General features: G+C 39.2%; 6 protein-coding genes across 10 annotated transcripts in view; 3 read left to right on the plus strand and 3 right to left on the minus strand.

Moving 5' to 3' along the window:
- LOC141430984 (RRP12-like protein) overlaps positions 1 to 9,903 on the plus strand; it is a 62,433-nt gene extending 52,530 nt beyond the window's left edge. Inside the window, exons 13-19 of the mRNA XM_074091894.1 lie at positions 476 to 687; positions 2,075 to 2,331; positions 4,382 to 4,599; positions 6,059 to 6,229; positions 7,360 to 7,519; positions 8,030 to 8,170; positions 9,724 to 9,903. Coding sequence (XP_073947995.1) covers positions 476 to 687; positions 2,075 to 2,331; positions 4,382 to 4,599; positions 6,059 to 6,229; positions 7,360 to 7,519; positions 8,030 to 8,170; positions 9,724 to 9,811 — 1,247 coding nt within the window. The 3' untranslated portion in view covers positions 9,812 to 9,903. The remainder of the gene's footprint in view (positions 1 to 475; positions 688 to 2,074; positions 2,332 to 4,381; positions 4,600 to 6,058; positions 6,230 to 7,359; positions 7,520 to 8,029; positions 8,171 to 9,723) is intronic.
- A 3,951-nt stretch (positions 9,904 to 13,854) lies between these two features.
- On the minus strand, positions 13,855 to 16,809 carry LOC141430979 (uncharacterized). Its single transcript, XM_074091889.1, is given in 3 exon segments — positions 13,855 to 14,372; positions 14,432 to 15,398; positions 15,401 to 16,809. Coding segments are annotated over 3 exon segments (1,977 nt in total). The 5' UTR covers positions 16,332 to 16,809; the 3' UTR covers positions 13,855 to 14,293.
- Positions 16,810 to 17,330: 521 nt separating this feature from the next.
- On the plus strand, positions 17,331 to 19,073 carry LOC141430980 (mitochondrial inner membrane protease subunit 2). Its single transcript, XM_074091890.1, has one exon. It carries the CDS (start codon positions 17,581 to 17,583, stop codon positions 18,079 to 18,081), a length of 501 nt encoding a protein of 166 aa, XP_073947991.1. The 5' UTR covers positions 17,331 to 17,580; the 3' UTR covers positions 18,082 to 19,073.
- A 2,064-nt stretch (positions 19,074 to 21,137) lies between these two features.
- Tcs1 (Threonyl-carbamoyl synthesis 1) lies at positions 21,138 to 22,040 on the minus strand. Its single transcript, XM_074091891.1, has one exon. The coding sequence runs from the start codon at positions 22,038 to 22,040 to the stop codon at positions 21,306 to 21,308; it is 735 nt and encodes a 244-aa protein (XP_073947992.1). The 3' UTR covers positions 21,138 to 21,305.
- Positions 22,041 to 22,093: 53 nt separating this feature from the next.
- Positions 22,094 to 23,468, minus strand: Polr3K (RNA polymerase III subunit K). Its single transcript, XM_074091892.1, has 2 exons — positions 23,107 to 23,468; positions 22,094 to 22,279 (listed from the first exon to the last, which is right to left on the minus strand). The coding sequence occupies exons 1-2, from the start codon at positions 23,245 to 23,247 to the stop codon at positions 22,094 to 22,096; spliced, it is 327 nt and encodes a 108-aa protein (XP_073947993.1). The 5' UTR covers positions 23,248 to 23,468.
- A 1,165-nt stretch (positions 23,469 to 24,633) lies between these two features.
- Positions 24,634 to 27,847, plus strand: part of LOC141430994 (ceramide synthase 5-like) — a 46,839-nt gene continuing 43,625 nt past the window's right edge. For all 5 annotated transcript variants that reach the window (XM_074091912.1, XM_074091914.1, XM_074091913.1 and 2 more), the window contains exons 1-2: positions 24,634 to 24,941; positions 26,888 to 27,008. In XM_074091912.1, the coding sequence (XP_073948013.1) occupies positions 24,763 to 24,941; positions 26,888 to 27,008 (300 nt within the window). In that variant the 5' untranslated portion in view covers positions 24,634 to 24,762. The remainder of the gene's footprint in view (positions 24,942 to 26,887; positions 27,009 to 27,847) is intronic.

Raw genomic sequence — 27,847 nt, forward strand, 5'->3', positions numbered from 1 at the left:
TGGATAAAGGATTAATGCAAAGGTATGGATAAACATGGTTTTATTTTGGTTGCCATTCTTATCAACATTTAAAATGTAAAAAGTAGTTATAGTGACATAACTACAATAGTTGGACATATCGTATCGCAAAGTTTTTGTGTAGATATTCTTGATTGAGATGTATTCTTTAATATTGTAGAACATTATTTTGTTCTATCATCAATTAGTTTCCGCAGCGTATACGGTGAAAGACATTTTATGGCTAATTATTTTACACCTTGGGTTACATTATTGAAGATTTAGTACGGAACCCTATTTTTTTTCTCTGTCAAGAAACCTATGTTATTTTGGGATAACTTAGCATTCTTATGGTGCAAGAATTTTTGAAATCGGTCCAGTTGTTTGAGTTTATTCATGACAAACATCCACAAATACAAATTTTAATCTTTCCTCTTTATAATATTAGTATGGATTTTACATGCAATTGCTCCCTCAGGTATGCAAGGATTCCTGGACATGCTTTTCTCCGGTCTCTCGGCTCCATTACCGCGCGTAGCGGCGGCGTCCCTCCGCGCCCTCGCCTCCGCCCTCTACCATTTGTCGGAGCACATGCCGTTGGAGACAGTCCAGGAGCTGCTAGAGACTGTGGCCACGCAGATACTGTCCGGGAATAGGGAGGTCACCGGCGCGGCTATGAGCTTCTTGAAGGTTAGTACTGTCACGCAGTAGTGACCGGGGAAGTTGGTGGAGGAATGAAGAAGGCAGGAGAAGGCAGACCAGTAATATTTATTTAGGATAATAATAAAAGGACAAACGGACGCGGAGTTAAATATCTGAACAGGTATGCTTTGACACTGTATCAACAATTATAAAAATACATAGTTAATCAACTTACGTTTCCGTGCCCAGTTCTTAATTTATACAAATCAATAATACTAATGTTCAGCAGTATCACAAGTTAATGAACTTCACTAACGCACTGCACAACTATTAGAAACTGTACAAGGAAATAAACCTTCCTTCGTATATGTGTAGTAATGAGCTAATAAAGGAGTTTAAGGAAATTTGTAGGATCTAGGATAAAGACAGGTATCTGTTCAGCTCGGAGGCTCTGAATAGAATGGCTACTTGACGTAAATCGAACAGGTGTGGAATTTAGAAAAGGAAATTTTAGAATGTGTGCTAAACCAGACAGTACAAAGAGTTACGAAGAAACGAGTTGTAACACACCTCGTTATAGTACTATACCCCCTGGACATACTTCTTTCCGGCCTCTGCACCGTTACCTCGCGTAGCGGCCGCGTACCTCCGCGCCCTCGCCTCCGCTCTCTACCATTTGTCGGAGCACGTGTCGTTGAAGACTGGCCACGCAGATACTGTCCGGGAATAGGGAGGTCACCGGGGTGGCTATGAGCTTCGTCGCCAATACAATAATGTGGTACAGAGTAGGGTTGTAACGGAACTTCGCCTCCGCCTCCGTTACTGCGGAAGTTCCGCAAGAAATCGTATCTCCGCCTCCGCCTCCGCATTTTTTTTTTGCGGAGTTATAACGGAGGTTTATTTCTCATTTCATTATCTCGGCGCGCAGCGGGAACGGTCGGGGTGGGGGCGGGCGTATGTCAAACAACACACGACAGGAATCAACCTGCCTCGTTGCTTGGACGTACGAAATTGTAATGTATACCTATGTTTGATTGAACCGCGATTTTTTTAAGTGATTTTGTACAAAGTTGTCATATGCACGATGACGCCGAAAACAAGTGAGATTTGGCAGTATTTTAGAAAGGGTCTTGCAGGCTAAGCGAACTAGAAGTGCCCCCAACGACGGATCTGGTCATTCTTTCAGGTCAAGTCCTAAGAACACTCTATGCTTGATATCAGTCCTCGATCTTCTCTTGTTTTCGAGTTATTCAGGATAATGTAAAATCAACAGCGTATCATTGAAAGTGGCATATTTTGTAAACTGTTCAAGTTAGATTAACCAAACAAAATAATATTTGACAATGATAAATTAGGCTACAAGACAAATATTTTCAACCCGCATCATTTTCTCATACTTTATACTTTTTTATTACGTTTTAATTTTTCCATGCAGGTATACACGAAGGTCCTCCCTACGGAGGTTCTAGCGGGTTCCCTCCCACTCATCCTCAAGACCCTCTCCTCGATGCCGGAAGACTGCAAGCGTCATTCCCGCCTGGAGATAGGATACTTCCTCACCAGGATGATCAGGAAATACGGCGCTGATACCGTGGAGAAACTCATACCGCAGGGCGATGATGTCATGCTGAGAAGGCTGAGGAATTTGAGGAAGCTGGACAATAGGAAGAAGAGGATGAAAGATAGCCAGAAGTAAGTCGACAGTTTGTCCACGTTTGTGAACTATAAACAACTAGAGTTTACTCGAGGCTGCGCACGCGTAAACTATTCGATCTGGTACAATTCCGGGATTTTATTAAATTCCCCTGGGAATGCCCAAAATCTACATCGTGGTCTTCATTGAAGTTGTGTTACGAACAAGAGCTGTCCAAAATTTCAAGACTAATAATATAATAATAATTTTATTTTCAGACCAGGTCCATACAGGTCTAAGCCCAGCGGTTGAAATTTCAAGATTTTATCTCTATCTCGTGGGAATATCGGGATAAAAAGTAGCCTATGTATTATTCCAGATGTTCAGCTGTCATACCAAATTTCATCTAAATCCGTCCAGTCGTTTTAGCGTGATGGAGTAACAAACAAACACACACAAACACACATAGAAACTTTCGCATTTATAATATTAGTAGGATTACATTGCTCACCCGCGACCTTACGATAGCTACGTCTATGCAACGAATGTGTGTTCATGCATCTCTTCCGCCTCCATACTGCAAGATATAAAAGAATGAACTTTTATTTTCATCTAAAGCGCTGTTTGTTTTATACGATAAAAGCTGCGAGCGATGCGTTTGACACAAATCTAATGTAACCAATCATGATTGGTTTTTTGGAGTCTTTTTGTATTTTTTATTTCAACTCCAAATTTGTTACTTTTACGGGTATCCCGTGAAACCATATCGAAAATACAAACATGGATGCACACCTGGACCTGGGTTCGATTCCCAGCGCTGGTCTCTTTTTCTGGTTTTTCTGTGCATCCATGTCTCAGTTTGTATTTTCGATATGGTTTCACGGGATACCCGTAAAAGTAACAAATTTGGAGTTGAAATAAAAAATACAAAAAGACTCCAAAAAACCAATCATAATTTGATTGCTTAGTAGCGACATCTCTTGTCTGGGTGAGCGGTTGGTTCCGAAAGAGTGTGACGTCTCTCGATGAGAGCGGAACATAGATGTCGCTAGTGCTGCTGCATAAGTAGCGTAGTAGAAATAAGCAACCTGAGATATGTATGCATAGGAAAAATTCGTGTCTAGATTCCTGTCCAGCGGTGGTGTAGGGGTTAGAGCACGCAGCACGGATTGCTGAGGACCTGGGTTCGATTCCCAGCGCTGGTCTCTTTTTCTGGTTTTTCTGTGCATCCATGTCTCAGTTTGTATTTTCGATATGGTAACCAATCACAATCTACGCAATCTAATTACCAATCATGCGTTTGCCGCTGCGCTCACCGCGTAAGATTATGTTGATGTGCGTCAAACGCATTGCGTTTAACTCATTAAACAACCGAGCGCTTAATAAAACTAAATTAAAATTTTGGAATTTCTACTCTTTGTGTCATAATGACACTTTCGTATTTCATGTAATAGCTGTCATCAAACATTTGATCCCTAGGACAGTTCAAACATATAGGGCATATTACTACTTATTCAAAACATCTGTCTAGGAATAATGAGTATGCCAAGACTTTAATGTGTGTATTTAAAAAAAATCAAAGTTCGATATCTCAAAAACGGCTGAACCGATTTTGGTGAACATATCTAAGAACAATCTGATATCATATCCGCATTTAAATCGGTTCACCCGTTTAAGAGCTACGGTGCCACAGACAGACACACATATGTAGCGGTCAAACTTATAACACCACTCTTTTTGCGTCAGGGGTGAAAAAAATACCTATATTATATACCTATTTGAACAAGTAAAAAAATACTTGCATTTATTCAATTTATAACCTTACCAACAGAAAGTTGGAAAAGTCACTAAGAAAGTACCAAAGAAAGTTGTCACTTCAAAGTTCAATATCTCAAATACGGCTGAACCGATTTTGATAAAACGTGTCTAAGAACCATCGCTAATAAACCTGCTTTCAAATAAAGAAACAGCATTCAAATTGGTTCACCCGTTTAAGAGCTACGGTGCCACAAACAGACAGACACACATAGCGGTCAAACTTATAACACCCCTCTTTTTGCGTCGGTGGTTAAAAAGCCTTTCGAATGTAACAAATCCACCGTTTCACAGGGACCAATCCGACACAGACGAAGATATGGACCAAATACGCGGCACCTCTAAAACATTAGAAGAGATCCTGAAAGACTCGGACTCTGAGATGGAGCACGTGGAAGACGAGCCCAGGGTCAAAACCAAGGCAAAGGGGAAGAAGAGTCAAGCCTGGATCCAGGACGACCCCGACAATATCGTGGATCTGGCTGATGCGTCGGCTTCTAGGAAGATCACAGGTACTTTACCATATTTTGTGTAAACATTTCTTTTGGGTCTTATCTTAGAGATTTAACTAGACATAAGCAATCTAATCTCGAAGTTAAAATACCTCAAAGAGGACTTATCACGCTAAACACACGAGTAATATGTACCTTGATGTTTCGACCACATTACAGTGGCCGTGATCATGAGTAGACTGAAATGTAGGCTGTCATGTCTTGCTTGTGGTATTTTAACTACGAGTATACGAGGGAAAATCAAGAAAGTTTAAAACAAAAGTCTAAGTTCGACTCCAAGAAGTGATCTGATTCTCTAAATCCGTCTCCGATATCGGAACCGACTCCGTTTATCGACTCCGACTCCTTTATTGAATTCGGTCAATTTGAAAGGTTGAATTCATTTATTAGTCTGTGGCGAAGGCTAAGTAATTCAGTTACTTCCGATTCGACTCCGTTTGGCTCGGTTCGGTACCGAAGTACCGATTCGTCAGAATAACTATTTTTAATCTGTGAGTTACCTACAATACCATACAATACAAAGACTCTTTATTGTACACCAGAACTAGTAAACGATACAGAAAACAGATTCACAGAGAAAAAATTACAAGGTAATCAAAAGGCGGCCTTATCGCTTAAGAGCGATCTCTTCCCGGCAACCTTTTTACCTACTTTGATTACTTATTACTAGCGTACCAGCTTAAGAGAGCTATTCTGAAATTACAAATCCGTATCATGCCATCCGTCTTCCTCGCCTATTAAATGCTTTTAGCGTGACGGTATGGCACGATATTTCGAATTACGTGACTTAGTATAAGACCAGGACCCGACTGGACATATCGATTGGGCGATCCCGGGCGGCTCGCGCCAATGGTTGGTCGGAGTAAGTAACTCCTCGGAGTCGATAAGATTTGAAAGGAGTCGCTAAGGAGTTCGGATCTGCTTGAGGATCCGACTGTTTAGAACAGCGGTTCTCACCCTTTTAGTTAGGAGGGACCATTTGACAAAATTTCGGTCTTGCCATGGACCACCAACTGTTTGAGGGTAATATACGGTGGTAAAAGTAAAATTGTAAATGAATGAAGGGTTGCGACCGCTACTTGACTGGTCTGTCGACTGGTCCGCGGACCACCGGTTAAGAACCACTGCTTTAGAACCTTCATATCCGGATTTACCCATTTCTAGATTTAACCCACTTCTAGTGGTCGGATTGACTTCAAATTTTATACACATGTTTGATGACAATGCAAGTAGTCAGGGAAAAAGGCGTATCTCTTTAAATAAAATCTCTATAAAAAAAATGAATAGTAACGTGTGTTGCTAAGTACAAAACTCGGGAACGGCTGGACCGATTTCGCTAATTCTTTTTTTGTTGTGTTCGTTATTGTCAGGAGAAGGTTTTTATGGAAGGAAATATAGAAAAAATCAACGGGGGCGAAGCCGCGGGCAACAGCTAGGATTAATATATATTTTTTTTTAGCAACTGACCCATCCCAGAAAAAGAAAGCGATAGAAGTGAAGCAGAAGAAAAAAGATGGCGGATTCAAGATGGCGCCGGACGGACGGCTGATCATCACCGATGACGCTTTCGATGATGATGATGACGAGCCCAAGCCCAGCGGCGATGTGGACAGCGATACTGATGATACTGGTTAGTATTTGGTTTATCGCTCATATATTTGTTCAAACACGGGACCACACTTGGAATCGCAGAATATCTCTTCTTTAACTTAAGAGTCATACTCTAATTTCAGCAATAACAGTTAGGATTAATAAAACATACCAGTAAATAAACAGAAATACATAATACATTTATTTTTATGTTTTTAGTCACACAATAAATTAATTTTATAGTTTACAAAAATATCTATTTATTTATGTAGTTTTATGTAGTTAATGGTGTGTAGTATGTCTTTATAACGGCCCGAGGGTTGCCGACGGTGCTGGCTGAAAATCAGCGCTGGGGTGTTTTTAACGCTTCAGCATTATGCTGAGCCAGTGTCCGATTCACAACCGCAATGACACATACCTTTGTGTTGTTTTTTTTTTGTACCTAATAATTTGTTGTCTTGTGTTGTGAATAAATGTATTTTCTTTCTTTCTTTCTTTTCTTTCTTTAAATTCGTTTGAGAAAAAAAAATGGGTACTTAGGGAGTTACAGTGGCAAATCATAACGTTTGTGGTGGTTTGTTAGTCTAATATCTGGTAGCATGGTGTACGGTTGTGTTGCTCTGGTTGAGTTCGAAACTCGTCAGTGTAGTGTGGTGGCGGTGATAGATGGGTTTGTGTGATGTGTGTGTTCTTACAATGTAGAGGCGGAGGAACTGCATGAACACGCATATCCTACTAATATTATAAATGTCAAAGTTTGTGAGTGAGTGAGTGAGTATGTTTGTTACTCCTTCACGCTGAAACGGCTGAACGGATTCTGGAATAAAGCATAGGCTACTTTTATCCTGATATTCCCACGGGATACGGATAAAATCGCGAACCAACAACCGCTGGGCGTAGAGTCATGAAATTTGACATGGTTGTTTTTAATTTAATTTCAATGAAAACTACGATTTAATACAATACAATTACTCTTTATTGTACCTACGCCAGAAATAGGCGAATAGGGGGGGGGGATGTTTGAAAATCCCGAAATTTGAATTCAGCTGATGGATCTAATGATTTACGTGTGCGAAGCCACGGGTAAACACTAGTTTTGCATAAACTTAACTATCATGAGGTCGCGGGTGATCAAAGAAATTATTTTAGTTGATCTCGCATTGTTTCCAGACGACGAAGCTAAAGACAGCAAGTCGAGGCTCCTCAAGCCCGGCACCAAGCGGCGGTATGACGATATCCTCAGCATCAAGAGTGGAAAGACCAATAGAAGCAAGGCGTCCACCCTGGCCGTGGGGTCCAAGTACAAGGCTGGAGGGAAGGGCATCCACAGGTAGACTTGGACTTTTTTTTAATGGCTTTCACTCTTGCCGTTTTAGCAAGACGTATTTTGCCAATGTCGACGTAGAGACATAGGCTTGGACTTGTAAATGAACTACACTTGGTTAGGATAGGTTCTTAAGGGGATCCCATGCCCCAATGACCTTCGATCTGAATTCCTTAGTTTTCTAATGTTTTTTGTAGCTTATTAGACGACCGGATGGCTAAGTGGTTAGAGCACCTGACTACGAAGCTTGAGGTCCTGGGTTCGAATCCCGGCCGGGGCAGATATTTGTGTGAATAACACGAATGTTTGTTCTCGGGTCTTGGATGTTTAATATGTATTTAAGTATGTATTTATCTATATAAGTATGTTTATCCGTTGCCTAGTATCCATAGTACAAGCTTTGCTTAGTTTGGGACTAGGTCAATTGGTGTCAAGTGTCCCATGATATTTATTTATTTATTTATTTATTATATTGCGCTCGTAGAAATACCTAATGTTAACCGTTCATTTGTCCAGGCCGCTGAATTCTGCAGCATCGGATGCGCCAACTGTCGGTACTGACTACAGATCAAAGAAAGCCAAAGGGGACGTCAAGAAGAAAGGCAAACATGACCCGTACGCTTACATACCGCTCTCAAGGAAGAATCTGAACAAGAGGTGAGTTAAAGCACAGAATATATAATAGTACTAACGTACAGAATGGCCACGCTCCACCCCGCACCGGTTCGAGTTACCCCACCCCTCAAGCGCAGATTGCAGGAAAACCGCATGTATGTCGGCCGCACGGCACTAAGTTCGGGCGGAAGCAATCATTTTGCGAAATGGTAACGGTACCCTCCCTACTTCCTTTTAAAAATAAATAATGATTTCTGAAATTATCGCGATTAATACATGAAATAACTACCCACCAAATAATTCATTTAAGTTTGTAGTCGTATATCTATTGTAATTGAAAATAATAATGCTGAAATACACAGACAGACACATTTTAAGTAGGTTGAAATAAATAGGTAAGATTAACGATTACATTTGTTTGCACATTTAGATGTGCAAATAAATGTGCCATACCTACATATACACACCTAGTGGTTAGAGAACCTGACTACGAAGCTTGAGGTCCCGGGTTCGATTCCCGTGTCGGGGCAGATATTTGTATGAAAAATACGAATGTTTGTTCTCGGGTCTTGGGTGTTTACTATGTATTTAAGTATGTATCTATCTATATAATTATATTTATCCGTTGCTTAGTACCCATAACACAAGCTTTGCTAAGCTTACTTTGGGACTAGGTCAATTGGTGTGAATTGTCCCGTGATATTTATTTATTTTATATAAGTACCTTTATATGTCATTGGTAGTAGATACTTATAGTACTAGGGTTTTGCGATAGTCAGCCCTGTGTATGTCACGCACACATTGACGCGTGTACCGACGTCGTCGTGTTTATGTAGATTCAAGAACGCGTATTTTGTACGTCGTGGCCGCCGTGTGGTTATAGGTCGATTCACAGAAACTGACACGAATGAATTGAATGAGTGAATGATAAATGAATGTCTATATGTGCAACATGAAATGATTAAATACTATAAGTAATAATTGTGCTATGAGAAGTATTATGTCTACAAAATATTTGTTTCATTGCAAAATCATGTACATACATTATATTATAATAATTGATGATATACTTGTGTAAACCAGTCCATGACGCCATTCAAGGGCACACAATATGCTTAAAACTAAAAGAGATTGGCAAGGATATTTTTAATTCAACTGCCGAATTTAATATGTTAAATTTTACTATATTTCATTTTCATCATCATGACATCCCTAGCGAAGAACTATAAAGGAGAGTGGAGAATTGTTTTGACTACATATCTTGTCACTCTTAATATTTTGTTTGTGATTATGTATTACATGATAATTAACGTACATAAATGTTAAGTTACAAGAATTTATATTGAAGTCGTCAAAAGATTACATTAGTAAAAAATATTAATAAATTATTATTAAAAAAAAAAAAAAAAACATATTTTTTACATTACTTTTGACGACTTAGATATAAATTTCTGTAACGTATATGTACGTTAATTGTCATGTAATTAATGAATGAATAAGTAAACTAAACTATAATGTTACTCGCGAACGAAAACGCAAGTAAAGTCTACCTTTTTATTAAATACATACTAACATTTGGTTTGCCATTTTCACAGAACGAAAGCGGCTACGTCGAAACAATTCAAAGGGGTCGTGAAGGCGAAGAATAGAGGAGCTAAACCCAAGGGGAAGAAGAATAAGTGATAGTTATATTTTTTTAAGTTAATCTATTTTAAATTTTAGCTCTATGTATAATATTTATAATTCCAGAATTAAACGACTCAACTCTCGTTTAATGAAGTGTTTAATTCTGTAATTTTATAAAGCATGTCCTTCACGAGCTTAAGTAATAAATATTATTACATGCATAAATCCGACAGTGTACAGTGGAAGTAAAAGATATCTTTACCATAAATAAAGGGGCTCCTTTGTGGCCGGCAACTATTGGTGTCCCTCTCTTACTCACAGACAGGTACAGCAATAGTTGCCGGCCACATATTGCAGTGAAAATATGGCCCGTCTAGGAGCCCCCTAACCTTCTTGCTGTCACTTCATTTTTGAAATTTTGTATTAAATTGTCAGAAGGCATACCAGTGACAAGGTACCACAGTGTAAAGATATTTTTGACCTCGATTGTATGAGAAAAAACTATCAAATTCATTTATTCAATCTATTGCTGGATTTTTACTCGCGCTCTGTCTTGATACTTTGCACGGCTCTGAAACCGTACTGTCTAACGTGCTGATGTTCGCGATCGTATTCACTAGCTCTTTCTACCATCGTCTTATACCATGTGACAGAAAGAAGTGGTGAAAACTTTCGTGAACCGCAGTGCGTTAGACAATAAGGCCTCAGGTGTATACGCAGCCTTATAATTACTAAAACGAACCTTATGGTTTCATATTAACGACGATAAATAAATTTGTAATCCAATAGGGAATATTACTGCAATGCTCTGCCGCCATCATATTATTTTAGTGAACATTTTGGAAATATAGCTCTATTATTACTATCGATGTAAATATCATGTTATTTTGTTACTAATAAATATGTCACCAGCCGTCAAGGCCACAAACTATAAAGAGAACTGACGTCATGGCGGTTTGTTTACGGTTTGTGCTAGTGTCGCCCTCTGCGCAGAGTTTTGCGTAATATTCCCTATTATTCTGTCAGAAAATACTTTTAGGCTAATAATTTCAAACGCTCTTTTGTGTGATATCTATCTTGAAAAAAGTTTTTAACATAAAAACTTTGACAATAAAGTATCATGAATTTACCTCGTCTTTTTAATTATCCATTGCTGTTAATTTTTGAAATTACTGGAGAGTTTTGATCTTTAATCTGAATTGGAGAGTATTTGTACTAATCTGTTTACTACACGAAAAGTATTTTATATCAAATTTATGTACGTTAATAAATATGTCGCGAGTGAATTGGCTAAACAAATCCTGGCCAGACTATGATTAGTTAAAAATTCAAAAATAACAAACACTTTATTTTGAACAACAAAAACTTTATTTTGAAAAACATTGACAGTCATTTATTTTGAAGAACATTGTGATATTGGTTCTGTGTAGGAAACACCATATTTTTTCCTTTTTTTTAATTTTACCACTTTGTCGGCGTGAATGATATGTATATTCATGCCAAATTACAGCTTTCTAGTACTAACGGTCTCTGAGCTTAGCCGCGGACATGACAGACGAACAGACATGGCGAAACTTTAAGGGTTCCTAGTTGACTACGGAACCCTAAAAAAGAAAGGGTAGGTACACCTTTTTGTGAAAATGCCCCAATAGTTAATCAGTTCACGCCAACGTGGGACAAGTGCCTAATAATGTGTCCTGGGGAAGGACATGGGATAGTTTTTTATCCCGGAAAATTGCATAGTTCCCGCGGGACAGCAATAAACGCAATTCTACGCAGACGTAGTCGCGGGCAACATGCTAGTAAGAAATATAAATTCAAGAAACAGAGAGATTCAAGAGTTTCAATCCCCATAGAAAGTTGTTACGCAAAATTCCGCAATTTCGGAAAGTTCCTTTGGCATATCAGTACAATTGCCTAGGTTGTATTGATCTGATGATGTGAGTGTTGACCTTCTCGAATTCAACACTATTCATTTCGACTACGAGTGAAAATTAACACGACATACGGGAATCGAACCCAAAATCCGTGCGTGATTCATTCGATATCTTCAATCTCGACTTTCACATGTCGACCTACTTTCGGAAACGCGGGGCAAAAGTTAATGGGCATCGAATATTTTGATTGCATGTTGGGTTGAGCACGAATTAAACAATAATTAAATACATGGTGTATAGTATCTAAAACCGAGCGATATTAATTACCTTTTGATCGCCTATTAAGTAGCTATGTCGTTAAATTGTGAAACTTAAATATCTAAATATATAGGCCTAGTCTTGATTGTTTTCCTTAAATACGTTAGAAATATGCATTCATTTATTCGGAATATTTCAATAAATAATTGGTCAACTTTGACTGGTCAGTAAATGTGTTACCTAGCTAGTTTTTTCCAGAAGATCCCAACATTACATTTTCTATGCTAAGGTTCCATAGTAGCCAAGGAATCAAATTGGTTGACGGTACACTTTGCTTAGAAGCAGGGCACTGCTAAGTCTGGATATTCAGTGATACCTACAAATCTCGTACGGATCCCTCGGTGCGCGAGTCCGACACGCACTTAGCCTGTTTTTTTTTCAGTCTTTTTTCGCTGTACCTAAGGGCTTCCACTTCTTCGCTGTCCTGTATGTCTTGTAGTCAATCTCCGGCACAGAACTTGTTAAGTCATCGACATAGCTCAGAAAAATAGCAAGGTAAAGTGGCAGCTGGCTGGCAATATCTGTCGAAGAACCGGCACGGCAACGAGTAAACGAGTTCTTGAGTGGAGATCGCGTCTCGGCAAACGTAGTATAGGACGTCCTCCGGCCAGGTGGACGAGTGGCGCTCATTGGGGGAGGCCTATGTCCAGCAGTGCACTGCTATAGCCTGATGATCACGAGTCAATCTCCGTAGAGATATATATATAAGACAGACACTAGGTAAGTATATGTATATAGGCTTGTCTACCCTGCCACCGCCAGCTCTAGCCCTCAATCAATGTAGAGCGAGATTGTCTACACCGCAACGCTTCTCAAAAGGCGCCATTAAAATTTTATTTTGCACTGGAAACTGAAAAATAGTGCCCCTTGCCATCTGGCGCCGAGAGCGACCGCTCCTCTTGCTCTACCCCAGGGAGCTCACGGCGCCGAACCTGTCTACTTTCCACGTACAAGTTCAGAGTAGAACAAGCTTTTGGCAATCTGCTGTCGTGGCATCCATGCGTTATGTGACCACTCCATCCAAGCTGCTACTAGTGCTACTTCATTAGGTCCTTCTACTTCTGCTGCCAGACCTACCTACGGCCAACGTCAGCCTTGGGGAGTAAGAGGAGCGGTCGCTCTAGGCGCCAGATGGCGAGCGAGCGTCACTTTCCAGTTTCCAGTGCAAAATAAAATTAGTGAAAATGTGAATCTGGCTTCCATTCATCCTAAAGCGACTCGTAGCTTACGTGGCATGTGTGAAGGCCCACTTTAAGTTACAGCTCTTTATAAGTCTACATTTTTTAAGTACTTTAGTCGCAAACTGTATAGGTAAAGTCAACTGCAAAGGTATTGATATGGCCAAAGTTACAAACATGTATCCACGACCTTAATATTAAGCCAATAAAGTCGTGTGTACATATTTTTGCTTTGATCAACAATAATAATAATAATAATGAGCGGTTGTCATCATCATCTACACACGACTACTGCCAAGGTAATAAGTGTTTAGATCATTTTGAGCGCCACGACCGCTCATCCACTTCTGCTGCTGTACTTATTTCTCGATGTTACGCGTAATTCAAACTACGCATTAAACGTTTTTTTAATTGCTTGGGAGGCTTCACCGATTCAACTGATACTGTTTTAGACGTACCTTAATAAATTCCCACGATCGAAGAGATTATGGGCTATGTAAATGGCTTATGAATGGAATTAGATGAGAATTGGGATAAAAAATGAGTTCACATTACTTATATCATAGTGATTACGTTGCCACGGTCCGCCGAATAAGTGGCAACTTCTTTCTTAATTTCAGACGGAAATTAAGCAGCTGCCTTCCGGAAACCATTCGAAACATAACTTCTTTCAAGGTGCCAACGATTTAATTATGATAATTAAAACAAGACAAGTTAGTCACTGAGGTATTTGCCTTTATTTAAAAAGGAGGCGATTTACTATTACGGATAGTCTTATTCAATATTATTTATATTTTTACATGGAAATTTTCATCACATTAACCATCATTAAACCTAGGCCCAGTATTCAAATCAGTATCAACAATGAGTAATATGTCATTTCGAAAAAATACAACCATTCTGTATAATCTATTTTAATCTTCATTGACACAGGCCGGCGCAGGCGCCGGGAACGTTTTAAAAAAAATCTTATAAATAATATACAAAATAATACAAACATTAGTTCGTTTCTTGACGAAAAAAAAAATGAGAATTAACATTATCGTAATATTATTTCCGTTCGGGATAAAATTCGTGATTATTTTTACAACGTGAGTCCGATTCGAGCTTACAGAAAAATAAATACACAATTATGTGACTACACAACCGGTGATTGCTTATGGTGCTCAACATTTCTCGTCGAGGAGCGGATCGAGTCCGAAGGCGAGGTCGAGCGCAGGGCGCTTGCCCTTGCCGGGCGCCCGCGCCTTGCCTCCGCTCAGCGCGTGCCCCGCGTGTGTCCCCGCGTGCCCCCATGCCCCCCGTGCCCCACGTGTCCATTCACAGCGCGCAACTCGCCACCAAACAGTTCGCTCAGCGACTGCACCTTCGTCCCACTTCCCGCACTACACGTCACTATTAGTTTTCGCACTTCGGGCTTATTACTTTTACTAACATTGTTCATGTGTACAGTTTTCGACAACGACACGTTCTGATTGTAATAGAAATTGTTTGTGGCACCCGTCTTGCACTGGGACCGAGAGAGGGAGGATTTGATGTTGCTCCGTACCGTCGCGAATTTTTTACCTAGAGTTATCGCGCCGCCCGCATGGGAGGCGTTGAAGGTGCAGAGGGCGAGCGGGCGCGGACAGGCCGCGTACCAGCACACGTCGGCGGGCACGAGCGGCGGCGGGGGCTCGTCCGGACGGGGCGCGGCGGGCGGCGCGGGCGCAGGCGGCGGCGACGCGGGCGGGGGCTCCTCCGCTTCGTCCGGCAGCAGGAACGGCTCGGCAGGCAGCGGCAGCGGCTGGCTCAGCAGCGAAGTGATGCTGGATGTGTCAGGGAGGGCCTGCGCGTCCTCCAGGCTCACGAGGCTCGCGTAGATATCGTTGACTTGTTGCTCGGCCGTTAGTCCGTTGAACGCGCTCAGGTCGAGCGAGGCATTAACGAGCAGAGGCGCGAGCAGCGGCACGGCGGGCGGCGGCGCGGGCGCGGGCAGGACCGCCGCCTGGGCGCCCGCGTCGCGTGCCGCCCGGTGCTCGGCCAGCAGCGTGTCGAACGGCTTGGCGCGCCCCTCCACAGTCCGCCGCAGCGACAAAGCGTGCGCCTTGCAGGTCAGGCTGCGCGTGCAAGGCTTCGGGTTATCGACGGTCACCACGCCGCAGTGCTTGTTGGGGTCATACTCGCGAAGATTGAACTTGGATTTGGTCTTGGCCCGCTGAGTTTTACTAGTGGGCGTGCTAGGTGTGACCGGCTTTAAGATTTGAGCGCTCAACATGTTGGTGTCTATGCAGAAGCCAGCATGGGGGAGGTGTTGGGTGCAAATTGTAAGCTAGACAAGTCTGTATCGGTCATTGTGTAAGCAGCTAGTGATCCGTCTACAGGAGGGAACAAGTCCTGAGTTTGAACAGTGTCGGTGGTCTGGGGAAAATTGAGATCCTGCATCTTTCCTATATCTCTAATTATATTCTTCCAATCTGCTGCATTTGTTATGTCGTCCGCGCTCTGGATACCTTCAGAGTTCATTATGTCCACTATGTCATCTGTGATGTTTTCACCAAGAGGTAGCTCCTCTGTGTCCTGTATGCTAACTACGGGGAGCTCCCCTGTCTCTACACAGACCTGCACCTCGCCTGTCACCGCAGATGATGTACTTGGCTCTTCTAAATACTGGAGATCCTGTTGCGGTAACACTATCCTTGAAAGGGGAGCTGTAGGAGTATAGAGAGGAGATGTATCCATGGGAACTGGCGGAATATCTACAGGAGGGGGTGGAGGCAGTTCGATTTTCCTTTTAGGTTTATAAAGACTCCTACTATGATTACTTTTGAGCTTCACTGTGGGCGCAGGGGGAGGAGGTGGGAGAATAGGTTCAGAGCCCATGTGGGACTCAAGTAAATGTCTGTATGCAGCACTGCACTTCACTACCACTCCGCACATATGGCAGACAGCCGCGTTGAGATTGTCCATTTGCGGGAAGAGTCCATGGAGGCTCATGCTGTCATGGCGCAGACGGTGCAGACCGGCGCGACGATAGCGCGCGGCGCCGGGCTTGCAGGGGTGCGCGCGCGGCACGGGCTTGCCGTCGGCGGCCGCGGGCGCCGCACCCTCATCGTCGCGCCGCGGCGATGCGTGCCCGATCTCGCTGACCCACAAGTCCCAGGGTTTCTCGTTGCACTTGGCTGGACTCACGAGCTTGGCCATAAAGGGGAAGTCGCCGGACATGGTGGCGCGGACTGCGGCCTTCGTATGGGCGCAGCGCCTCACGGCAGACCAGCCATTCCTCGGCCGTCGTCTTTAGGTTATTATCCCATATCTGTTTTCGGGTCGCGGGGCATTCATCGCACGGCCGAGGTTACATCGTAGCTGGGCCGCTTACCTCATTATTTATAATCGCTAAACCAAAACGTGTTATGATTGTTTTAGCATTTATATTTACAGGGACAGATGATCTATCTCACTGACAGCTGATTATGCAGATTGTAAGTTTTTCTCGTCGACGGACCGCTTCCATCTGCATACGATTAGTCGCTTTAATATTTCCAGGTTCGGATTGTTAAAAACTTCTACTCGTTTGTCGTCATTTATGTGACATTAAACTCACTACACGCAAATAAAATGTCCAAAATTTCTGTTTGGTTGTAATTTACTATAGAAAGCATCAACACTTTTTTTAAAGTATTTGTGAAGTGAAGACCGAAAGTCTATGGTCTTTCATTCATTGTAGTGACGTGACACTACACACCAAAACCGGTTCTGATCCACGTCCTCAGATTGTAACGTTACGAGCGAGCTTATGTTTAATTGACTTGAAAAACGCCTTAAGAATTATTCGAGATACAGTTTATGACGCGTAATAAAACTTTTCTATACAACACAATAAAATATTCTTCAGTAAATAAATACTACAAAAAGTACTATAAGTTCTCAAACGCTATTTATTAATGGAAATAAATTGGATTTACATTTATAAACATTTTTTTATATATTTTACGCTAGACGTGTTCTGTCGAGTCGGTTTCACTTCACAAATTAATAAGCGGTAAAAATAAAAGTACACTACGCAGTCGGCTTTCATTTATATATTTATATAAATGATAACATGTATTAATGTCGATTCAATAGCTACCAAAGTACATTGCATAATAGGAAAACGTGAAGCTCAAACGAACTTTGATATTGCTATGCGCGCGCTTGACGTTTCGCATCCGTTCGTTTTGTGTGCGTGCGCCTCTACACTATATACCTCTATATACCTACCCCTACCACCGCTCTATGCCCCCTAATACCCGCACAAAGCATTAACGTCAAAAACCGCAAAATTAACACGCTCAAATCAAATGTCAGTGTCGCAAACAATTTCCGATTACATGTTCAAAAATTCATTTTGTTCGTGTCAATGACTGAAAAATCATAGGTAACCGGTAGCTATGTCGGGCTCGATTTGCTGCCATAAAGAATCGCCCTCGCACTCATGTTTCTAAAGAATATGTTCAAGTCAATGTTCTTTGGCATTCCCGTCGGTCTAACTTTTTTAGATACGTTCGGCTATGTAGCCCGCGTAGAGGGCATTTCTATGCAGCCAGTGCTCAATCCTGAAGCCAGGGATACTGACTACGTATTTTTATCGCGATGGGCCGTGAGAGACTACAATGTGAAGAGAGGTGACGTCGTGTCGCTCGTGTCGCCGAAGGATCCTAACCAGAAGATTATCAAGCGCGTGGTAGGGCTCCAAGGAGACGTAGTGAGCACATTGGGTTACAAGAACCAGTATGTGAAGATTCCGGAAGGTCATTGCTGGGTGGAGGGTGATCACACGGGGCATACGCTGGACAGCAACACATTTGGCCCTGTGTCGCTGGGCTTGCTCAACGCGAAGGCTGTGGCTATAGTGTGGCCTCCTAGCCGGTGGCAGCAACTCGAGGCCAAGTTACCGCAACATAGAAGACCTATAAGTATTGCTAATAGGCACTAAGACCCAGTGCTGAAACCTGTATAGATAGGTAAAAATGATTGTGAGTTTGACCCTGTATTGTGTTACTTAATTAGTTTGGGGTGTACGTACAACTGTTGTTGTCAACCTCAACATTTTAGCTGTATTATTTATCCAATGCCAAATTAGTTCATCTCCTCATAGATCTCTTTGCTAGTCTACTGTTTCATGTTTAGTAATTCATAAACTGTGACTGATCCTTTTATTTCCTCGAACTGTATTTTACAACTGTTCTTTTCATTTAGTGGGGCTGTAAAAAGAGGTGATCTAGGCATAAGCATCCGAATTATTGTTTTCTATAAATATTCAACTAAAAACTGTGTCCATATTGCCTCTGATCTCTGTCACTTTATATTGATGGTCCTATGAAAAAAGTTAGATTTGACAAACAAAGCACATATAACTATTTTCATATGGGGCAACATTTCTAGAGGCTGTAAAAAAAATAGAACAATTAATGAAGTGAAGTAATAAATCATCAATGAAATAAAAGGTACAAGGTTCAAAGTTAATAGTAAAGTAAATGTAATGGTTGAATAATAAAATATTTAACATGTATTTTGTTTAATTTAATATGACATGACCACAGACATTATGGTATACTTCTCATATATATTTGACAAGCAAAGTGTAGTCTAACAATACGCAACTTTGTTGACAGAAATAAGCAAAACCTAACAAATTGTTGTACCATTAGTTTAACATTTACTCCTTTGGCCACATCATCCAAATAAGCTACTGTAAGTATAACTACTCAAATTCAACTCTGTTTCAATTTACTACTCAAAAACGAAACAGGCCACTTGAATTTTCGAATCTAAGGTATAAGCGGGCAGTTTTTGTTGCTATGCTATTCGAATCTATAGACAGAAACAAAATAATATATTGTATAAACAAATTACTTTCTTTTTTATATTTGGATGAAAATAGAAAATACATACATTTGCCCTTTTTATTTGTATACATTTAATGTATAGCCGTGGTGGCCTAGTGGTTTGACCTATTGCCTCTCAAGCAGAGGGTCGTGGGTTCAAACCCCGGCTCGCACCTCTGAGTTTTTCGAATTCATGTGCGGAATTACATTTGAAATTTACCACGAGCTATGCGGTGAAGGAAAACATCGTGAGGAAACCTGCACAAACCTGCAAAGCAATTCAATGGTGCGTGTGAAGTTCCCAATCCGCACTGGGTCCGCATGGGAACTATGGCCCAAGCCCTCTTGTTCTGAGAGGAGGCCTGTGCCCAGCAGTGGGACATACAGTGGTGGTCATGTAATTAAGAACGATTTGAAGTTCCAGATTATTTTTAACTAAATCATGTCATGTGTAGTCGTGGTTCCTTCTTAGAAGTAACTAGTTACGTTATGAAATAGCCTCATGTATAGAGCAAACGGGATTAAGAATAAAGAATAAAATTGCTGACAATTTTTTACAAATTTTGTTTTTATTCTCTTTAGTAACAAATTAAAATAGTAATGAAGCTGACAAATAATTAAGAACGATTTATTGAACTGCTCGAAAGTTTTTTTATTTGAAACTTAGATTAACTAAATCACACTAACGTGAAGTTTGTACACAAAAAAAAGCAATTTAATACATTTTAACTAAAATTAATAGTTAGTAGCATGTCCACGGCTTTTTATTACTGCCTTACACCGGCGAGGCACTGAATCTATCAATTTTTGACATTTCGCAAGAGAGATAGAGTTCCATTCTTCTAAGAATACGTCATACAGTTCTCTTAAATTGCCACACTGTCGATTTGAAACCTTTTTCTTGACTTCGCACCAAAGATGCTCTATTGGGTGAAGATCGGGGCTGTTGGCTGGCCAATCTAAGACAGAAACTGATTGCGATGTGAGGAATTCCTTAACGGTACGTGCAGTATGCTTGGGATCATTGTCATGCTGGAATGTCCAAATAACCGGAAGCACGCCTTCAGCATATCGTAACATTGTTTCTTCCAGTATGTTTTTGTATTGAAATTGATCCATGTTTCCTTCTATCAGCCTAACAGGTCCAACACCATGTCCAGAAAACATCCCCAAATTTTCACATTTCCTCCACCATGCTTTAAAGTCACTTTTGTGTACTTTGGGTCGAATGCTTTATTTGAAGGCCATCTTACATATCGTTTGCCATCAGAACATACCCTATTTATTTTTGTCTCGTCAGAAAAAAGAACGTTTTTCCACTGTCTGACTGTCCAGTTTTCATATCTTCTTGCAAATGCAAGCCGGGCTTGCCTATGACACCGTTTCAACATAGGCACCTTCCTTGCTATCCTTCCGTGCAACTTTTCTTCTACCAAACGCCTTCGAATAATGCGTGCCGAGATTGCTGAAGGGTTGTTTTCGCCAAAATATTTTTTTCTTAACTCATTAGACGGTATTAGATCCTTTAAAAGGATTTTGTTTTGCCAAACGAACGATATTTCGATCATCTCGACGAGATGACTTTCATTGTCTAGGTACACGCGGAACATTTGAAGTAGTTTGATACGTGGCAAAATGCTTTATGGCGTGGAAAACCATAGTTTTTGAACATTGCAGATGATCGGCTATGTGTTTATACGACCAATTCTTGTCGCGAAGTTTTAGTATTACTTCTCTTGTAGATTTATCACAACTTTTATTTTTCCCCATTGTTTTTATATGAAGCAATCGCCTTTAAGACTTTTACGGCACTAAATGGCGCCAAAATTATTCGAATAATAACCTAAAACCACAAAGCGGCCGTCCGTTCTCTATATAAATTTGAATAAAAAATAAACTATTCAGCGTTCTTAATTATATGACCAGCCAGTAAGTAGTAATACTAGAATTAGATGTAATGTATAAAGTTTATATATTTATTTTTTAGCCAATTATATGTATAAATAAATTTACCGCTAGTACGGAAAAGTTTTACGATACCGAGAGAAGTACAAAAATATACATGCAGTTAGTAACACTTGTCAGTTTGAAAAAATCTTCTCTATAAAAAATCGTTCTTAATTATATGACCACAACTGTATATAGGCTGGGATGATGATGATGATGATGACATTTAATGTAAAAAAAGTATCCATATTGTATTAATAAAACTCAATATTAGTCATGGAATGTTAGTAATAATCATATTTATTTGATTTCCATTTAATTTTTACCAATAAAACTCAGGTAGCTCCTTTACATTTGAGTAGTATAAATATCTAGCAAACATTACTTAACAACTGATCAAACCATTATCTTCTAATACTTTTACAACATTATCATAAGAAATTCCTCTTCTTATAACACTATAATACCCAACCGTTGACAGGTCTACGACAGTGGAACCTGTACGGTTCTGCTCCAATCCCTGACTTAATACTCCACCATCAAATACAGCACCCAAATGACAATATAAATGTTCGAACTCTTTAACAGACAATGTGGAAGGTTCATTACTAAAATTAGCACTTGTTAATGCTACAGGCTTATCAAATATCTTAGTAACTTTATTGATAAAACTATGTTTTGGTATTCTGATACCTATTTTTGAAGCTTTGGGATTTAAGTATGGATTATCCAACTCCTTAGTCTTTTCTAAGACGACGGTGACAGGGCCTGGCAGTAGACTGTTGAGTAGATCATTACTAAGATGTCCTGCTTTACCCCATTTACGTACATTATCCACATAAGTCACGCATATAGCTACAGGTTTCGCAGAGTCCCTCCCTTTGATGCCGTACAGCTTCTTAATAGCCTCTGGACAATTAGCACTGCAAGCGAGGCCATATATTGTATCAGTCGGAACTGCTATAACTTGTCCTTTTGATAAATACTCTGCAGCTTTCTCGCTGGATGTTTCTTGAGAGCAGGTTATTATGTCAGCCATTTTATCAATCTTCATTTTAAGTGATGCACTTCTAGAGCTAATTAATGTACTGAATAAGTTAACTTGTTTCACTAAATTCATACTCAAATAAGTTTTACACAGTTAACAAGATGATATAATTTATTTGCACTGATCTAATCACGCCAATTATGGGCGCATTTGTGGTTGCAACAGCGATAGAATGTGGTCATGGGCTCATCAGCTGAGCGGGTTTGCAGCTGCATAAAGAAAGCCTTTCCGTGGCTACACTTGGGGCAAACAGCTTCAGTTGAGTCCACGTTCTCCCACGCAGCGGCACCACCCATAATATAATCCAGTTCCTGAAAAAAAAAACATTGAGCAGTTAAAATATGACAAAACAACATTTTTTTCAACCCGAAATCAATTGGTAAGAATAGAGTCAAATGAAAAGGTAGAAGAAACCCTCCGAAATTAAATCCCACATGGATACTGTTTTTCCTTAGATACAGTTTCATCAATATGATTGTTGGCTTGGAGGGGTTATTCCCACCTGGTACCACCACCTATTTTTACCAGTGGTAACAGCTGGGATTTTTTTCTCATCTTTTAGCACTAAATTACTCAGTGGTAACTACTGGGAATTGTTTTTCCCAGTAGTTACCACCAATTACTTTAGGATAGGAAAAATATTCGCGATAAGATAAAATATTGAACTTTTTTTAATATGTTGACAATAAACTGCTGAAAATTAAAATGAATGTGGTGGTAACTACTGGAAAAAAAAAACCCAGTTGTTACCACCAATTAGTTTAGTGGTAACAGATGGGAATTTTTATTCCCATAACTTACCAGTGCAGTGGTAACAGGTGGGAATAACCCGCTTGGAGGACTACTCCAAAATTCAGTTTGTATCTTATAGTCTCTCACTCTTGTCATGTCCGAAATCCACGAAATAAGAATTGGTATTACATAGAAAGCGTGAGCAGGACGTCACGATACGAAGTTAGAATTTTTGGAAAATCATACTATATAGTCTTTGTTGTTTTTAAATCCTTAACTGTCATCCAGTTTCTTAGGCGCATTGTCATTGTCAAGCTAGTATTACAATATTCTTACCTGTCCCAGGTATTGTTTACACCTTGAATTTATATATAAATCGTTTGTATTGCATCACCCAATAAATTACCTTAAGTTTCGGGAAGGAGCGCGACGACACCTTCTTCTTTATGTTGTAGACATAAGGGCACGTGTTGCAGGCGTACCTCAAGCCACACTCTGGGGCTTCTTCTACCATGAGAATGTTAGCGCACGTCGGGCAAAACAACATTCTCGGCTTATCACACTTCAACCATAACTTCAAGTCGGATACAGAAAGTAAAGGAAGTAGTGCAATTACTGCTGCTGAGACTTACTTTATTTTATTTTAATATAATTTTGCACTCAAAATTAGATCATTCAGTAATTAGTTCCCTTGTTATCGCAAACTTTTCAGGTTATTAAAATTGTCACGACACGACCGATTAAATTTATTGACTGACACTGACAGCAAGCCAAGCAAATAGTCAAGTCAAGGCAAAAAAAAAATACTGGAGATTTTATGCGAAACATGAGCTGAAGTCAGGTTCATTCACCTTTACTAGTTGTTTATCTCTTTCTAGCATTGTGATATAATTAAAGTTTAAAAAGAAAACCTTTTTAACACATTACGAGAAACTTGTATATATATAAGTACACAAACTGATTAAACTAAAATAAGGCACAGTAAAAAACCAATGCTAAAACAATAAACAATTATTATAAAATTGAACTACTTTAAGTAGTGCTCAGGTCCTATACCGCGAAGTGCAAAACTCAAACTTCGTATGTTGCCGTCCCGCTGACGCTTATGTCGTTTAATACGCAAGTAAAAGGGACGGTGCGATACGAACTTCAATTTGCGAGTTTCGTAGTAGCCCCTCAGAGCTTAATAAAGACTGACTCTACTACGAAGCGCTAAATTGAAACTTCGTGTCTTGCCGTTCCACTTACGCTAATATTATTTAGTACGAAAGTGAAAGGGACGGTACGATACGTACTACGAATTTCGTAGTAGCCCTGCAGATTGCACTTTATACCGAGTGCCATCCACGAAGATGCGTGATTTTGTCAAAATTAGACATTAATGTCACTGTAATAAAAACCACGGCACGCGTCATCGTGAATGACTCTACCTATACCTAGCTATTTAGCTTGGTGCGAATGACGTTGGACACAATGTTTCGTTTTAGTCAGTTGCTGCGGTCTATACATTTGGCGTTTTATTTTAATTGCAGTCCTAATACCGGATTTGGCCTGTAACACGGGCAAAAAATTAAAATATAGAACGTACTCGTCAAACTGAACAACATTAGTTCAGCGAATTTTAAAAATAATTCGTTTTTTTTTTTTATTACACTATAAAAGTTTATTCGAAGAAGCACGTAAAGAAAATGTTTGATATTTGTAGCGTGACAGGCGACGTCAGTTGGGTTCTAGGATGGCTACTCTTATCAATACAAAACTAATTTTTGTGCCAATTTTTTCTTTATTGAGGTTATATTTGTTATATTTTCTGACTTCTAACCAATGTTGCAGCTTGCAGCATCCAGTGTCTATTTAATATAAAGACGTTTTACTCTTTTCTGATTCCTGACAGAATCCTAAATATGGCAACATCAGACATTTGTCATGTCGGCTGTCCGACGGACGTGCTGTTGATTTCTCTTTGGGTGTGTTTATGACGTGATTTTAATTTTTAATTGTTATTTTCATTCAACTGAACTCTACCGTAACTGTCCACAGGGACGTTAAGCTAAGTGATACAATGTTGCAATATTTAGTGAGTAAATTTTGGGACGAAGCCTTATGGTTGCCACCGAATACTACCTGGGAGGATATTTCTCCGGGGCCCGACAAAGCTGTGGTTTACAACGATCACAGGCATCTCCTATACCCCCTGCCCTTGGCACTGGTGCTAATAGGCCTGCGGCACGTACTAGAGAAGTAAGTGACCCCCTTTTGGTTATAATTTTCGTTAAGCTACGTATAATTTGTCCCCTTGTTCGTTTTCTAATTGCACCTGCGCTGATAGGGATATTGCCGGTAAAGATAACATTGAATAGATTTAATAATTGAATTAGGTCAAGTATTATTTTGTTTAGATACAATATTATTATATCATTGTAGAGTTAGTACTATTATAATTGATTAGGTACATCAAAATTGTACCTACCTGTTTATACTCTCGATTTACGAATTATTACGCATTAACTGTTACGAAAGATTTATTATTTGAGTTATGACTATCAAGAAGAACCAAACCAAAGAAATTAGAATTTTTAAGTGAAAAATGTTGGCCAGTGTGTTTTTTAACTAGGTAAACAAAACTAAACTTTAAATGATAGTTAAATGAGAATACATCCTAATGTTATTTTATCCTTTTAACAAATTGTACACTATTCAAAATAATAATTTTGTGACATTAGAATAACTTCTGTCTATTTTTATAAATAATTATAATTCCAATTGTTTACAGTGCTGTAAAAAGTTTAAAGTAATAGTATAGTTGCCCACGAAGTATCCTTTTGTGCCTAAAGGTTCAATGTATTTTGTACTGTTACCCTCCTGAATAAATATTTAGAAAAAAATTGACAAAGCAATTAGAATCTAATTGTTTCGAGAATAAAGTCAAACTGCCGTCAAACTGCCATGGTGTAAAACAATAGAAAAACAAAAGAATTTTTACTTTGTTACATTGTCATACATAGATTCCTAATTCCCTTGAACTAACTTATGTGTGTACATTCTATTGCACATTGGGCCGCATGAGGTTTAAAATCAAATAGATCAAAATTCAAAATAAAGAGTTTGAGTGCTTAACATAGAGATGAAAATTTAGAAACACTAACAAAATTGTTAGTCTTGAAATATTTTCCCAGTACTGTTATGTTCATCCTCAAAAGTGCCTCAATGTTTGCTATGAATTTTCCTTCTCTACTGAATTTTTAATAGCAAAGTATTCTTATTGGTACACAAATTAGGTACCTACCACTTTGTTACCAGGCCCCACAACTCAGGCCGCATAATTGTTTGTCTATTTTGATAAAAGTCATTATTTTATAGATGTAGTGAAAAAAGTTTTGGCAAAGTTTTTTTCATTTTGTAGAAGTAGTGAACAAAGTTTTTATATAAGTCAAGTAAAAATCAATCTTATGTCAATATCATAAAGACTTTGACATGGAAAAAATTTCACACTATCAAATTATGTTTTCAATTTTCTTTCTGGTGTAGGAACTGGCATAAGAAAGAAGAAAACAAAACTTTAAATAAAAATTATACAAATAAACAAAATTGTTAAATTGAATTTAAAATACTTGTATTATGTCAATAACAATTTAATTATAGAACAAAAAATCAAATAACAAAATTAATTAATGAATTAAGATTAGATTATATTTTAACTAGTCACTAGATTAAATGAGAATGTCATCAAATTATACCATGCAGTGGCGTAGCATCCATAGAAGCCCATTCCAAACAGCTTGCCCAATATTATATATAATATCTGGTGCCACATCACTAACCTTGTGTCAAAAAATCATGACTTGAATAATAAAAATTGACAATCAACAATGTAAATGAGTTATTTTTAAATTAGGTCTGATCTAATAGTCTTCGGTTTCGGCAAAATTTTATTCCCAAATATTTAATTTCCTAACTCATGATTTACTCTGTATATATTTTTCGGAACTTTCAAAAACAAACCTAATCTATCTATCTACCCTACTGTGTTCTATGAAACCATAAAAAATACTAGGGTTTCTTTTTGTTTCATTGAAAATTGAGAGTTAGGAAATAAAACAGTTTGGAAAAACATTTGGGAATAACATTTCTGCAATATATACCATTAAATTGTTTTTCTATTGTTTTTATGAAACCCTTGTTTCCAGGTACTGGTTTGCACCATTCGGCAAATCTCTAGGTATTAAGAACACAAGAGCCAAGAAGGCTCCAAACAACCCCAAACTAGAAGCAGCCTACTTAATGTCATCCAAAATAAAACACAAACAGGTAAGTTTAAAATAATAAAGACACAAACATACATACACATAAATTTAATGATGCTCTAAAATCAGTCAAACATCTTGTATGTTATATAAACCACTTTAGAAAAATATAGATTAACTTGATAAAAATAAACTATTATGTTACGGTACAGATGTGCTAGTTGCGGAAAGTTTCCAAAAAGTTGGAAAAGTTCTCGGAAATTTCTGGAGTTTCACAAGAAATATAGGAAATTTAAATTTTATAAACGGAAAGTTTCAATCCCCATACAAAATTGTGAGAATGGAAAATTCCTATGCGAAAAATTCCGCAATTTTGGAAAGTTTCCTTTGGCAAATCAGTATGTTACGGCAGTTATCACTTTGACTGTATGCATAATCTTGATGTGTTTGCTATAACCTTCTCTATTATCTATTGCCTTAGATGCACTTCTTTACGTTAAAGATGGGCCCCTGCCATCCAGCTATTCTGATTTGCCATGAGCAGCGCGGGCTCTAGCCCTTGATCAATGTAGAGTGAGATCGTCTACACCGCTTCCTTACCTCTCAAAAGGCGCCATTATAATTTTATTTTGCACTGGAAACTGGAATGTGGCGCCCCTAGCCATCTGTTCCTCTTGCTCTATTCGGGGCCGGCGCTGGCCATGAGATCTAGACTTTGGCTCAGGTTTTAAAAAACAGCCTATTTAGCTGCTTGAAATATAGTTGCTAGGGCTAACCAAAAAATAACACTAATAATATATTGGCACAAATTAAAAACAAAAGAAACACAAATAGATTTTTATTTTGGAAATGTATGTTTACAGTATTATTTTGTTTTAGCAATCTTAACTACTAAAAAAAAAG

Source organism: Choristoneura fumiferana, chromosome 9, assembly GCF_025370935.1.
Source record: "Choristoneura fumiferana chromosome 9, NRCan_CFum_1, whole genome shotgun sequence".
Classification (NCBI taxonomy): Eukaryota; Metazoa; Arthropoda; class Insecta; order Lepidoptera; family Tortricidae; genus Choristoneura; species Choristoneura fumiferana.

Bases quoted from the DNA above. Each gene is read 5' to 3' on its own strand.
- Polr3K (XM_074091892.1), bottom strand. From the start codon at position 23,247: ATGTTGTTTTGCCCGACGTGCGCTAACATTCTCATGGTAGAAGAAGCC. The intron at 22,280-23,106 runs GTAATTTATTGG...TTTTTTTTTCAG, and splicing joins GCTCCTTCCCGAAACTTAAG to GAACTGGATTATATTATGGG.
- LOC141430980 (XM_074091890.1), top strand. From the start codon at position 17,581: ATGTTTCTAAAGAATATGTTCAAGTCAATGTTCTTTGGCATTCCCGTC.
- Tcs1 (XM_074091891.1), bottom strand. From the start codon at position 22,040: ATGAATTTAGTGAAACAAGTTAACTTATTCAGTACATTAATTAGCTCT.